The 15,210-nt window shown below is 31.7% G+C and overlaps 1 protein-coding gene across 1 annotated transcript in view; it reads left to right on the top strand.

The window, feature by feature from the left end:
• Positions 1-9,277: 9,277 nt before the first annotated feature.
• LOC108692207 overlaps positions 9,278-15,210 on the top strand; it is a 39,865-nt gene continuing 33,932 nt past the window's right edge. The window contains exon 1 of the mRNA XM_018200371.1: positions 9,278-9,465. Coding sequence (XP_018055860.1) covers positions 9,278-9,465 — 188 coding nt within the window. The remainder of the gene's footprint in view (positions 9,466-15,210) is intronic.

The raw sequence follows: 15,210 nt of genomic DNA, 5'->3' as shown, positions 1-15,210 counted from the left end.
ATATATATATATATATCTGTCATATTATCCATATTTAAATTATATAATAAAAAATTTAAGATACTTTTGTATGGTCTGGAATAATATTCATAAATTTTCTGAAATAACATCCTATGTTTCCTTTTGCAATATGACTTCAATTTTATTCAATCTGATTCTTAGCATGTAATTATAAAATATCTTATCTATATTTTATTATTTTCCATCAGGCTTATATAACGATTTATTTAGGACATTAAATATTATAAAATTTGAACAATATTTATACTTTTCATACTCCTTTAAGCAAAAGTGCAAAACATGAATCAAATTTTGTAATCAATTTATTACGAACTATGGCTTATCGCCGATGTGCACATAATCATCTAATGTAGGACAAGCAAATTAGATGCGGCAGAAATTTACAAATTATTCATCTCTGAATATTGGCATTCATGCATAATTATGTCGCGTTCGCAAAGACGAACGATTCCCAATATGTCACCAACCACTTTCAGCGGCTGGGGAACACGCAGGATCCAATTACCGCCACGTGAGGACGCGTAATTAACATCTTTGATGACGCTCCCGCGGCGTACTGATGCGCGCTCGATCAGGCCAGGCCCTCCTTCATGTACATACGTATGCGAAAAGACCTGGCGAAATTTAATTAATCACGTGACGTGATTGCCGCGGGGTCTCGCGCCCAAGACTACAATAATCAAAATGCATCCTGCACAATTGCGTGATTTCAGTGGCATATCCACTATGGATTTCCGACGGTTGTTATATCATGTTACCGGGCTCAGCGAGAGGCAAACTTGAATGCGCACGTGACATATTTTCCAAATTATGTCTCGAAGGACAAAGCTCGATGAACTTCCATACATAATACAACGAGTGCTCAATTGCACCAACAGCAACAGCTTGAACTGAAATAAGCTTAACTCAATTATTTGCTGTCCTTTAAATTATAGCTTCATCTACAATATAGATTTGCTTCAAAAAAATCTTCATTTCTTGTCTGTTACTAAGTTCTAAATGATATTAACGTTGTCGGATTTAAACTGTCGGATCACAAACTAATACAGGTTGTTAAAATATTTACTTGTTCTCTTTTGAAGTGGAACATTTGCTAAATAAATATTATTTAAATAAATCAAAAATAAATCAATAAACAATACAAAGAAGATATAATTGAACAATACAATCTCAGCAAAATTATTCTGCGGTAAATTATTAAATGCAAACTATCACTTCACGAATTATTCAGATTGTTATTGATTTTTGTCCAAGCAAAGAAACAGTCTATCTGTATCAGTAATCTACAGTCGATTGGGATTTTCAATCGAAGGCGAAAAAATAATGGAGAAACAAAGAAAAAAAAGAAGACACGATATTGGAATCTCAAGATTTAATGAATTTATTTAGGTCCTAATTGGATTGCTTTAAATCTCATTACATTCATTTCTTTTATATCGGAATCTACGTGTTCTACTTTACTTTTGTAAATGTGTGTAAATTATCGATATTCTATTTACACATGTAAGTCTACTGAATCTTTGTAATGAATGACGTAACAAGCAAAACATAATTATATTGTATAAAGTTAAAAATAATACAGTTAAAAAATAATACACTTATCTAACTATATTACGTAATCAAATTTTGCAAACAATAAATTGTTAATCTTATTAAATTTAAAATCTTTGTGTTAATTGAAAGAGTAAGATAATGTAATGTATTATACTATCAAAAGTAAAATATTTTCATTGCGCAAAGAAATTTGCATATGCAAATAACCGTAAAATTATGAGCAATTAACTTTCACTACAATATCTCATTTTGTGTAATATTTATTCAGCAGTCTGAAATCTTTCAAATTTACATAATTAATTAGACATTTTTATGCAACGCCGCGTATTAAACAAAATTAATATTGTTAGTTTATAAAATTTGTTGATTTGTTGATCTCGATTTTCAGAAAGTTCTATCAATATGAAGTCACTATTGTATAACTTTTACATTATAATAAGTCAAACTCTCTAATTTTTCAAAAGAACTATAATAAATAATTCCTTTCTCATATCTCTTAATAAAATATCTTAATAAAATAACTCATAACTTTGATATTTGAAATATATTGAAATGTATATATTGAAATGTATAATAAAATAAAATATATTGAAATATATAATGTAACAATACTCGTTTAATCAAAAACAAAAAACAAAAAAAAAGAAAGAAAGAAAATTATAAATTTAAGAGCATAATAATTTTTATGTAAAAAAGAATATCACAATTCACATAAAAATATAGTCTTTAATAGATAGAGAGCAATTTACAATTTGATAAAATTAATGGTTTATTGTACGAACATATTTTTTGCACGCATTCTTTCTTTTTTAAATTTCTTATCTTAATGCCTAAGACAATCGAGCATCACGTGTGTACCTCGTTACAGAAATAACCATAGTAAAACGAAGACGAAACGCCACGGGGAAACTTTCCCACGAGAGATAACTTCGTCCTGACGGTCTTGGCACCAGCTGTAATATATATTTAAGTTTTGAAACACGCGAAAAGTAATTTCGAGCTTTCGAGCGTTACCGCGATTCTAGACTGCTGCCGACGCGGTGCAGGCTGGCCGGCAGCAGGACAAATTACTAGCAAGTTAATTGTGAGGCGGCCAAGAAGAAAGCAAGCTGCTTATGTATCACCCTAAGATTGAATTATGTTGTCTCCGCGTAAATATGCATGAGATGTCCACCTGATGTTTCCTGGATGTGGCTAGAAACTCTCGAACAAATGAAAATTTACGATTTGCAGGATGGTCGACAAGAGAAATGTATCAGAAAACATGCATCGTCCGCCACAATTTAATCAGAAATATTTCTTTCCTCCGGATGTCCATCAGCAGTATGTTTTATGTCGACTTATCATTTTTAATTAAACAGCTTATTTTAGAAAGAAACCTGATCCATCGTAGATTTCAAATTATAGCCCAAGTAACAAACTGACATTGTCGTCGTTATTTAACATCAAAATGATGATAAATAAACTTGTTACTTGGGAAGTTATGAACGTATTCTCTCTCTCTCTCTCTCTCTCTCTCTCTCTCTCTCTCTCTCTCTTTCTCTTTCTTTCTCTCTCCCCTCCCCCTCTTTGTCGTATCACAAGATATGTTTTCAATAGTATAAATTTAATTAATGTAAACTAATTAACGAAGTTAACCGACGGGCGTTTTATTTCGCATGAATTGATTCGTTTGAGAATAAAGGTATCAGAGATACTTTGATCTTTTTCGATATTTCAATCTATTCGCTTTTTACTTCATCTCTTTTTAATCTATCGAATATTGCGAAGTGACTAAAATTGATCGATAGGGATTTATAAGATGATTTAAATTCATTCACAACCTAACGGTACATAACATAATATGACAGATAAAAGAACAATATACTAGTAATATATTAGTAGTATATTACGAGTTCATCGTATTTTTGTTTTTTTTTTGTTCGGATTAGTAAAACTTTTTGCCGCAATCAATAGTTAAAGGGAGACTCACATTGGCCAAGCAACTCCCAGTCATTTTGAAATCGAAAAAACAGTGGCATCGAAGGACGCTTCCAAGAAGCTTTGGCTACGGCTGCAAATTGTAAACTTAATGATAAACATATTTTGAATTTTTCGTTTCAAAAAAGAATAAAAGGACTATTATTTCTTGTTGCTCTTTATCCAAAAAAGTCGTCATTATAACATAAGAGATAGTTATAGTTTCTCATCTCCAAATAAATTCATCAAAAATGCAAAACTTACAAAGTATTTTTCAGGAAAGATTACTGATGGATTCACAGGAGAGGGGGAAGCCAAGGAGATCATAGTCCCGTTTGGAATCTCTTTTTTTATAAATATTTGTACAAAACATTATATATATTTTTAATATTTTTAAAATGCTTAATCACAATTTTGATTCCCAAAATATTTTTTTAATTTAAAAGACTTCTATAGATATAAAGCTATAGAATCCATTATATTATCCTTTTTTTTATGTTAACATAATTTTAAAAAATGTTTTATGAACTATACGTTTAAATAACATTTTTATTATATAATGCTAATAATAATTTAAATATTCTATTTTTTTATATTCAATATTTTAAAAATTTCGTTTACGACATGCTAATAATATCTCCCTGCTTGACGAATTTCTGCCAATGAAAGATGTAAATAGATATAATTTCAAAATTTCAAAAAATTGTATAATGCTGATCGAAGCATTGCAAGCGAACTCATAATGAAGCACGCATGTCAACAGACGACAGGGAATTTCTCTTCTCACCTTCGTAGTTCTTAACACAATTAACTACAGCAAGCTAAAATCGAATTAGTTCGATCGGATGCTGCTTAATTTCGTTGATTCGACTGTACATCGAGCTATCAGTTCTCGGAGTGAGTCCGAACAATGACCGACTTTTTACAGATCGAATAAAGTTGGAGCTGCTTTTCATCTTTGTTTCTCTCTATAGCTCCCTATTTCTTTTCTCTTAGTTGATCCTTCTCGTACAATAGTAACTCTCGCTTAATACAAGTCACGAGCTGGAAATGTAAATCGTGTATGTGCGAAAACAATAAGTTGTTTCGAAGTCAACGCGCTCGTGTTTATTTCAGTAAAACCAAATGATTTTACCCGAAGGAAGAGAGAAATGTTTGATTTCGCAGTGTGCTTCAAAGCGCAGTGTATCTTGAAATTAATCGGAAAATTGGACGCTAAGAGATGAGATTCTTCCACTCTAAATCAAACACTTTACTAAAAATTTGATCGCCTAATATTAAATGTCTTCTATTATATATATGATATGATCGTTCGTTTATTCATTTTTATACACTGCATTGAAAAAAGAACCTGATGGTTAGATTAATTGGAAGATTTCTGGTAGATTCATATCAGAAATCTGGTAGATTTCTAGTACGTCTATTCAAAAACGAACAAAATCAGAATTTTTGTTAGCATTACCGAATGAGTAAGATTAATTTCTTCCTGTTAAATCTACCAGAATTTTTTTGTTAATCAAGTAAATTTTTTTCGTTAAATATTCTTCTTCAAAATTTCTTGTTAGTCGAGTACTGCCTTCATGTTAAATCTATTAGAATTTCTCGTTAATCGAATAAACTTTTCTCGTGAACTACACTTACAGAATTTCTTTTGATCAAATAATATCATTTTTCCCATTAACTATAAATGTATTCCATTTCACGCATAATTATTTATTTATCCTTGTTGTTCATCGTAATGTAAACAAGGATAAATGACCCCCATGTGCATCATGCGTGAAATAGTTGAATATATTCTATAACGTACTTATAAAACATACTTATATAATTACAAAAATCTAAATAACTGTATTACAATAATTTTCAAAATGTCTATTTTTTTAAATTATACATTGGCGAGGAAGAGAAGACATTTTTCAGCTATGTCCCTGATGAAAATGTAAAGCTTGTCGAAGCGTAAACAAAGAAATGTGAACAAAGAATTTTAACATTTCTTAAACACTTCATTAATTTTCCATTAACTCTTTGTAGTTATGAATATTCATACACGCTCCACGAACTCTCCCCAAATACTCCGTAAAATGTGCCCAAAACACATCTGTCACATTTCCTTCACGTTAAAAAAATTTTTTTTTCATTAACGTGTCTCATACGCTTCTCTTCAACACTCCGCAAAGAATGGAGCGTATTGATACACTTTCTAAACACTTTATTCATTAGTGCTTTGTCTATTACTTCCTAAACATTCGGCAAAAAGTACACGAAGCATTCAAATACGCTTTGTGTACGCTTTCAGGATATGGAGATACAAAAATTTATTTTAAAACGGAGCGTTATTGAGCTGTATAGCGAACGTAAACAAAAAAAGTTGAGTAGTACGCGGCACCGCCTCCAGAGAGGCTTAGCGAGAACTAACTTCTCGAATTTAAAAAACTGCACAGACTAGGATAAAAGAGGATTTTGAAAGATTTTTCAGTTGTGTTCTAATAAAATAATTTTTTGAAGTGGGCCTTCCAAGAAGAAAGCATTTTTTTTTAGATATTTGAATAAATAATTTTAAAATATCATTTGTTTACCAAGGATTACATTTCATTCACGTTCGTCTCAGAACTCGACGATGCTCCGTTTACATTTAACGAACATTCTGCTCGTGCTTGCCTATACTATATAAGAACTTATCTATACTTTTATTTATGTTTCTTTAACGTTTAGTTGACGTTTCCTTTCCATGTTTCAATTTTCGCTTCTTACGCTACTTTTATTTACATTTCTGTTACTCCCTCCTTCAATTAACGTTTTATTGTACCCTCGTTTTACGTTTTATTTTCTCCAGAGATATCACTTCATTCCATTTGTTCCAGTTCTTAATCTCTTTTCGTTTTTCGACCTATTCAAGTAAGTCATAAATCATGACTTACTATTAGAACCTTTTTCACCGACCCCGATTAACTCTAATCGATAGTCAACTCAATTACCATGATTACCAACATGAGAATTACACATAGAAGAGGAAAAAAGAAGAGACGTTCTGATACATTAAATTGCTGTTAGCACTGTGAGTTAATCGTCATCGTTAATTTAACTAGAAGTTAATGAAAGAGGCCCTTAGTTGATCCAACTAATCCGGTAATTGTTCCACTTCGTTTCCACTACAAGATACTACACATGACACAAAATGATTTAAACAATATATGTTCATCTTTGCCTTTGTCCGACTCGCAATAAACAATGGCTGCGTTCAGCAAACTCAACAGTTGAGTGAGCGCTTACTATTATTGCTGTATTCTTTTATATCATCCAATCATTTTAAATCTGAAAGAATATATAACAGAACTGCTAGGATGCACTAGAATGTGGTTAACATCAACTCAAAATCTTCTGATAATGTTGTGTATGTCTAATAAATATAATTTGAAGTTTTATAGATCCAACAGGAAAATATTAAGCAAATTCTTACAGTATAATCGCTTAAAGTATTTAGATACTTATCAACACATTCCTTGAAATCTTACCTATTCATATAGAATGTAGATATTGAATCTTTTTAGTTTGTTGATGGCTTTGTGTTTTGGCTCCGAAATTAAAGTTGAACACTCTACTAACCGTTCTAATAAAATTTCAAGTCTTAATAATCAAAAGTTCTGCTTAGTTAATCGAAATGTGTTCAATTATATAAATCTTGTTGATACAAACGAATCATTTTTTCTTAGTGCAAAAAGATATATAAATTAAGTTAAATACAAAGTTCTGCTATAGATATTTTGTATATTCGATCCTGCGCACCTTAATTTTTCTAGAAACACTAGAAAAATATTCATAAACATTAAAAAAGACAAATATATGATGAAATGTTTCCGCATTTGTAAGATTGAAGCTTAGTATATAGTAGAAAAGTCTTTTTTCTTTTAATTCAACTTTAGATATCGTGATATTTCTGACAATGAAAAATCGATTGCAAAAGGAAGTCGTAGAACTGTGAATAAAGTAAAGTGCGATAGTTCCGACACATATTGTTATACATTTTCAGGTACAAGTACAGATATCTATAAAATTTGGATATAGTTGCTTCAGTTCTTTCTTCTATTTTCGCACTTTCTCGTTTTTCCAAACACGTGACAATCTCGACGAAAGAATAAACAAGAAACATCGTGTTCACCCGGATGAGTATTTCACGCCTTTTCTCCGAGATATCTAGAGATATCATGCTCGACTGATTTAAACGAATAGAAATAGTGAGGAAAATTGAACGAAAACTAAATTAGTATATTTAAATAAGTAACTGCTTCTTAGTAGAACAATTTTGACAGAAATGTCTTTTGACATTTTGCAGGTTATTGTTTAAACGATTAACAATCAAAGAAATGGAATCTTTTTATTGTATAAAAAGCGTCTTCTTTACAATGATGGACAACATAGAATTACAAGTTATAAATCCATAAAAGTATTTAGCATTTTAATTTTGAAGTATTATTTAAAATGAAAAAAATTTGCATTAATCTCTATTAGCAATGAAAATATTCAAGATGGTCAGTACAATTTTATATAATTTTATATAATTTTATATAATTTTTATATAATTTTATTAGATAAAAAATAATTGATGTGGAAAAGTTCTGATAATAAAATTTTCGAAAAGATAGAATTCCATCCTTGAGCAATATATCCCATTTTATCCCATGACGATATCGTGTCAGAATGATAATAATTGAATTAGTAGCAGTCATCAGCAAAGATCGCTTCCGTTATTCCATTATTGATAATTTAATTAGTGTTCGGCCTCTCTGGTTACATGCAAAACACGGAAGATTATCAAGGTTTAATTGGAGTAATTTTTCAATGAGAAACGTGAAGCATGAGATTTGCTAAAAAATGAAACCTAAAATTCTTTTCGTTATCTCTTAATTAATAGCGACTTCTAATTAGTAATGAATTTCTGTTCTGAATTTAATAACTCGCCGGTTCGCATAAAGAAGATACGGCAGTGTCTCACGCCATGTTTAGCAGATCTCCAAATATTTTGTAGAATTATAGATCATTAAGAAAAAAATTTTTTTGATATGCAATATTTATATCAACTAACATTCTGTATATTTTATTACATGATTTTGTGTTAAATATTTTATATCTCTTCATACAACAGCAAGACTTAGAAAAAATATTGAGAGATCAAGATGAAAGCATTTCACACACGCACGTGCACGCATGCACGCACGCACGCACGCACGCACGCATGCATGCACAAATAATGATCTTTTTTAAAAGTCTTTATATTATCGAAGAGAGGAGTAAAAGTATATAAACACATGTAGATGTGTTATACATTTAAATGTAAAACAAAAAAGATACTTTTACATGTAAAACAAAATATTTAGTGCACAAAATCGAGAAAACTTTTATTTCAATTATACAGCAGATAATGCATCAGCTTAATACAACGCATTCTCACTGTTTTGGTCTCAGAAATTATTTGCAGTTGTTGAAAAATCATTTGTTAAAAAATAAAAAGGTAAAAATTACTGGAGGGGGAGAGAAACGCTCTGCCCTCTCTAAGTCGGCGTCTATATTATTTGTTAAGTTTGAAGATTTGCATATTATAAAATCGAATTACAGTACAGTTCGGATAAATTCGGATTTCAGGATCGCTCCGCGATTTTAATAGCTACATGTACCGAATTGGAACTCGTTCATTCGACATCGACATAGCTAAATGAGACTATTCTTTGATACAGGTTCAGCGGTAGCAATGATAGGAGCTAATCTAAGATTCGGCATCGGCGCTTCCGGGAATGTCACGTCCAACGCCACCAAGGTATTCCAGTGTCACCCTGGTGGTGTGACCGAGGCCACTGTGATATTTAGCCTCGGTGCATTGGGGATGGGGGCAAATATTATCCTCATGACGTTGATACTAGCGAAGCGACAGCTGCGCAGGTATGAAGCGATAATAATCCACCAAAGAACGGCGCTTTGTGATCACCCCATGCTTTGCATGGACTGATCCGGGAATAACGCTCGGAAATTATCGCGTTATGACCCGTTATATATGCGAAACAAAATCGCTTCCTACGGCATATCGTGTTGCAAAAACTATACAACCGTGATTTTTCACAAATAGAAAAAAGGATGCTTTGCAATATAAAAAGCACATATTCTATCACGCATAATTACATCTGTCTTATGGCCTATATATTCAAACACATTGTAAATTTAATGCATTCGTTTGAAAAAAACAGATTATTGCACGAAAACAAATTTGTTTTATCGTGATTCCTTACATTTTCCAATAAAATTTACAGAGCTAATGGCACGTTTAATTCTCTACCACACATAGATTCTAATCTCGCGTAAGAGTATTTTGACTTGTTGAACTTGTTCAATACGTGAACAGGTAACTATATTGTGGCCCGATAACCATCACGTTCTGTTTACTGAATAAAATCTCGATCATATGTTATATGCTTGTCAAACAAAATATTGTCTGATCGATACGCGAAACATAATACACGTGATAGCCTGCGGTGTGTTTTAAATGTGATATCGATTCTTTAGAATGTACCTCGTTATCAATTTAAAACTGATCTTTTTTAACGAAAACGATATATTCTATGAATTTTGAGATTACTGGTAATTACAAATAAAATGTATAGATTTTTCACAATTTAAACTGTGCACATTGAAATAAATGTTTTAAAATTAACAAAAAAGAAGAGCGTAAAACCACAGTACAAGTTCTTTGTGATATTTAATATGTAATTAAGTTTATAAATTATTTAGACGTTTCGGCCACAATCTGGCCATCTTCAATAAATTTACAAATATCAATAAAAACACAGAATTTATATAAATTTAATGGTCATAAGTATTATTAGTAAAATAGTATTATTAGTAAAAATTAAATTAAAAAAATTCAATGATATAATTATAAATCAACGCTTTCTTTCCTCTTGTACGAATAAAACGTACATAAAACGTGGTTGCTGAGCCAATTGTCATATTGCAAATTATGTAGAACGAGAATTACCAGATTCTAATTTTAAAATAATTATAGTATCGTTAATATCTTCTAGTCAAATTGATAAGGATTAACAATTCGTTACCTATTTTACAGCAAAATGAATCTTAAGTAGTTCCTTCACGCAGATGGAAACTCGTCGTGACATTGTATATTATTATTTGTCAATACATTCATGTGTTCGCTATTTATATGTGCGTCAAAAGTTTAGATTATTTTAAAATTATTTTTAAGTATGAGAGAGATCTTCCTTTAGAAAAGACAAATAAACATGAGTGTCACTTTGCTTATTTATACTACTTATTTGACTTTTTATATAAATTATCTCAGAAATTCTTCTTTTGAATAATGATTGTTCTGTGTCTAAAATTCTAACATTATCTCAATCCAATGCTTCTTATTAACTTGATGGCATGAGACTATTGATGTACATATCAATAGATCTTCTTATATCGACCTTATGTTCTTTCAGTCATGTTTTAAGTTTTCTTTTTGTTTGGCCGATGTAAGAAGATTCACAATCCAAACAATTTATACACCACACTACAATGGTCTTCTTTACATAAGCGATTTTTTATAAATCTATTAAGTTTGTACGCAATATTAAAGCCATGATAATTGTGTGATAATTTAACTGTGTGATAATTTATTAAATTTTTCCGAAACTTTACTTAAACATTGTATTACAAAATAACAATGGTATTACAAAAAAACTTCTTTATTAAATAGATTTATTTCTTTATTAAATTTCTTTATTAAATTAGAGTTGTTTTCCTTATTATTACAATCACTATTTTCTAAATTGATTCTATTTTTCTAAAGCTTTTCTATTTTTAATTATTGAAAAAATGAATTCAAGCGGATAACTATTAATTAAAAAAGTGTGAACTAAATTTGAAATATTTTTTAATTTGAAATATTTGAAATGAAATTTTAGATGGGATAAAAACAATATTCTATCTAACTGCCCGATGATTATACCCCTTTTGTGCACTATTGGATGATTAGAATAATATTAGGTGTACAACTTTGCTTCCGCCGTTTTCCTATAGATGGCTTTAGCGGTAAGTGGTGATCGAAATAAATAGATCATAGACGTCATACAATAAACTTGGACATCTGTCAACATAATCCCATAGAAACATTAGTCGATTTGGGTCTGCATCATAAAGTTATTCTCGATTGAAAATGTCAGTTTACGAGCCAAATTCTCGTCATTTGCGAGAGGTTTTAATTTTTTGCTTCAATATGAAGAAATCTGCGGCTGAAGCTCATCGAATGCTCTCAAATACTTATGGTGAAGCCGCTATTAGTGAAAGAACGTGTCGTGAGTGGTTTCAACGCTTCAAGAATGGTGATTTTGACGTCCAAGGTCATGCTCTGTATTTGGTGGGACCAGCTCGGCGTAGTGTATTATGAACTGTTAAAACCGACTGAAACAATCACAGGCGATCGATATCGAAACGCAATTGATGCGTTTGAGCCGAGCATTGAAAGACAAACGGCCGCAATACAACGAGAGACACGATAAAGTGATTTTGCAGCATGACAATGCTCGATTCCATGTTGCGAAAGTGGTCAAGACATACTTGGAAACGTTGAAATGGGAAGTCCTACCTCACCCGCCGTATTCTCCAGACGTTGCTCCCTCTGACTATCACTTGTTTCGATCAATGGCACACGGCCTGACTGACCAGCACTTCCGGTCTTATGAAGAAGTAAAAAATTGGATCGATTCGTGGATAGCCTCAAAAGATGACCAGTTTTTTCGACGCGGGATTCGTACGCTATCCAAAAAATGGGAGAAAGTAGTGACCAGCAATGGACAATATTTTGAATCATAAATGTATAACCAGTTTTTTACAATAAAGCCTCGAATTTCGGAAAAAAACGGCGGAAGCAAAGTTGTACACCTAATAATTAATCTCCTTAAATTAGTTGATTTTTTTATATATATTAAAAATAATTTTTCCTTCTTGTTTCATTCAGTTTTACATCTAAAAAATTAATACCATTTTCATCGCCAAAATCTACTGTGAGTCTTATCCTATCATGATACGAATTAAACAATTCAAGTTAAAATATCTTCCTTTATGTTTATGCACAAACAATACAACGTGTCGTGAGTGATTTCAACGCTTCAAGAACGGTGGATTTTGATTTTGACATCCAAGATCTGTATTTGGTGAGACCAGCTCGGCGTAGTGTATTATGATCTGTTAAAACCGACTGAAACAATCACAGGCGATCGGTATCGAACGCAATTGATGCGTTTGAGCATTGAAAGACAAACGGCCGCAATACAACGAGAGACACGATAAAGTGATTTTGCAGCATGACAATGCTCGACCCCATGTTGCGAAAGTGGTCAAAACATACTTGGAAACGTTGAAATGGGAAGTCCTACCCCACCCGCCATCGACATAACGGAAATAAAAAGACGCAACAATATTGTTAGAATTTCTTATTCTAAATCGTGTAAAACAATGTTCGCTAATATAGGGGAAAGTGGAGAACCCATTGGCATTCCAAAAATCTGTTTAAAAATTTTTTTGTCCTTTTATTTGTAATATAAATGTATATATAAAGAGGACTATTGTAGTGTGGTGTATAAGATAAATTGTTTGGATTGTGAATCTTCTTACGTCGGTCAAACAAAAAGAAAATTTAAAACATGAATGAAAGAACATAAAGTCCACATAAGAAGATCCACTATCGATATGTCAATAGTCTCACGCCACCAAGTTAATAAGAAGCATGAATTGGATTGGGATAATATTAGAATTTTAGACACAGAATCATTATTCAAAAGAAGAATTTCTGAGATGATTTATATAAGAAGCCAAACAAGTAGTATAAATAAGCAAAGAGATACTCATGTTTATTTGTCTTTTCTAAAGGAAGATCTCTCTCACACTTAAAAATAATTTTAAAATAATCTAAACTTTTGACGCACATATAAATAGCGAACACATGAATGTATTGACAAATAATAATATACAATGTCACGACGAGTTTCCATCTGTGAAGGAACTGCTTAAGATTCATCATTTTGCTGTAAAATAGGTAACGAATTGTTAATCCTTATCAATTTGACTAGAAGATATTAACGATACTATAATTATTTTAAAATTAGAATCTGGCAATTCTCATTCTACATAATTTGCAATATGATAATTGGCTCCACAGCAACCACGTTTTATGACGTTTTATGTACTCGTACAAGAGGAAAGAAAGCGTTGATTTATAATTATACTTGTGACCGTTGAATTTTAAATTTATGTAAATTCTTTTTATTGATATAAATTGATTGAAGATGGCCAGATTGTGGCCATTTAAATGATTTATAAACTTAATTAACTATTATTAACTTAATTACATATTAAATATTACATATTAAATATTATAATTACATATATATTATCGCAAAGAACAACTTGCTGTGATTTTGTGCTCTTCTTTTTGTTAATTTTATGATTAAAAAAAAATCACGTTTGTTATAATTATATAAATGTTTTAAAATTTAAGTTTAATTAACAAAGTATTATCTAATGCTAAATACTCATAATAAGTAATGGATGAAAATAATACTGAAATATTCATTAAAAAAAAATACATTCCATTCGATATCATATTTTAGAAACATTCTATTTGTATTCATGAGTTTTTTAATTGCAAATTAAAATGCCTTCAATAATTTCGTTACTGAATTTACTGCAATTAAATTGTCGGAGGCGTATCTTGTAAGATGCAGTAATGTATTAGGTGTACAACTTTGCTTCCGCCGTTTTTTTCCGAAATTCGAGGCTTTATTGTAAAAAACTGATTATACATTTATGATTCAAAGTATTGTCCATCGCTGGTCATTACTTTCTCCCATCTTTCGAGTAGCGTACGAATTCCGCGTCGAAAAAACTGGTCATCTTTGGAGGCTATCCACGAATCGATCCAATTTTTTACTTCTTCATAAGACCGAAAGTGCTGGTCAGCCAGGCCGTGTGCCATTGATCGAAACAAGTGATAGTCAGAGGGAGCAACGTCTGGAGAATACGGCGGGTGGGGTAGGACTTCCTATTTCAACGTTTCCAAGTATGTCTTGACCACTTTCGCAACATGGGGTCGAGCATTGTCATGCTGCAAAATCACTTTATCGTGTCTCTTGTTGTATTGCGGCCGTTTGTCTTTCAATGCTCGGCTCAAACGCATCAATTGCGTTCGATACCGATCGCCGGTGATTGTTTCAGTCGGTTTTAACAGTTCATAATACACTACGCCGAGCTGGTCCCACCAAATACAGAGCATGACCTTGGACGTCAAAATCACCGTTCTTGAAGAGTTGAAACCACTCACGACACGTTCTTTCACTAATAGCGGCCTCACCATAAGTATTTGAGAGCATTTGATGAGCCTCAGCCGCAGATTTCTTCATATTGAAGCAAAAAATTAAAACCTCCCGCAAATTTGGCTCGTAAACTGACATTTTTAATCGAGAATAATTTATGATGCAGACACAAATCGACTAATGTTTCTATGGGGTTGACAGATGCCCAAGTTTATTGTATGACGTCTATGATCTATTTATTTTGACCACCGCTAAAGCCATCTATAGGAAAACGGCGGAAGCAAAGTTGTACACCTAATAGGATTAGGAAAGTCAGAGGTGA

The sequence above is a fragment of the Atta colombica genome, unplaced genomic scaffold (assembly GCF_001594045.1).
Source record: "Atta colombica isolate Treedump-2 unplaced genomic scaffold, Acol1.0 scaffold65, whole genome shotgun sequence".
Classification (NCBI taxonomy): domain Eukaryota; kingdom Metazoa; phylum Arthropoda; class Insecta; order Hymenoptera; family Formicidae; genus Atta; species Atta colombica.
The sequence above is the reverse complement of the archived record's forward strand: the minus strand, read 5'-3'. Positions and strand labels throughout refer to the sequence as shown.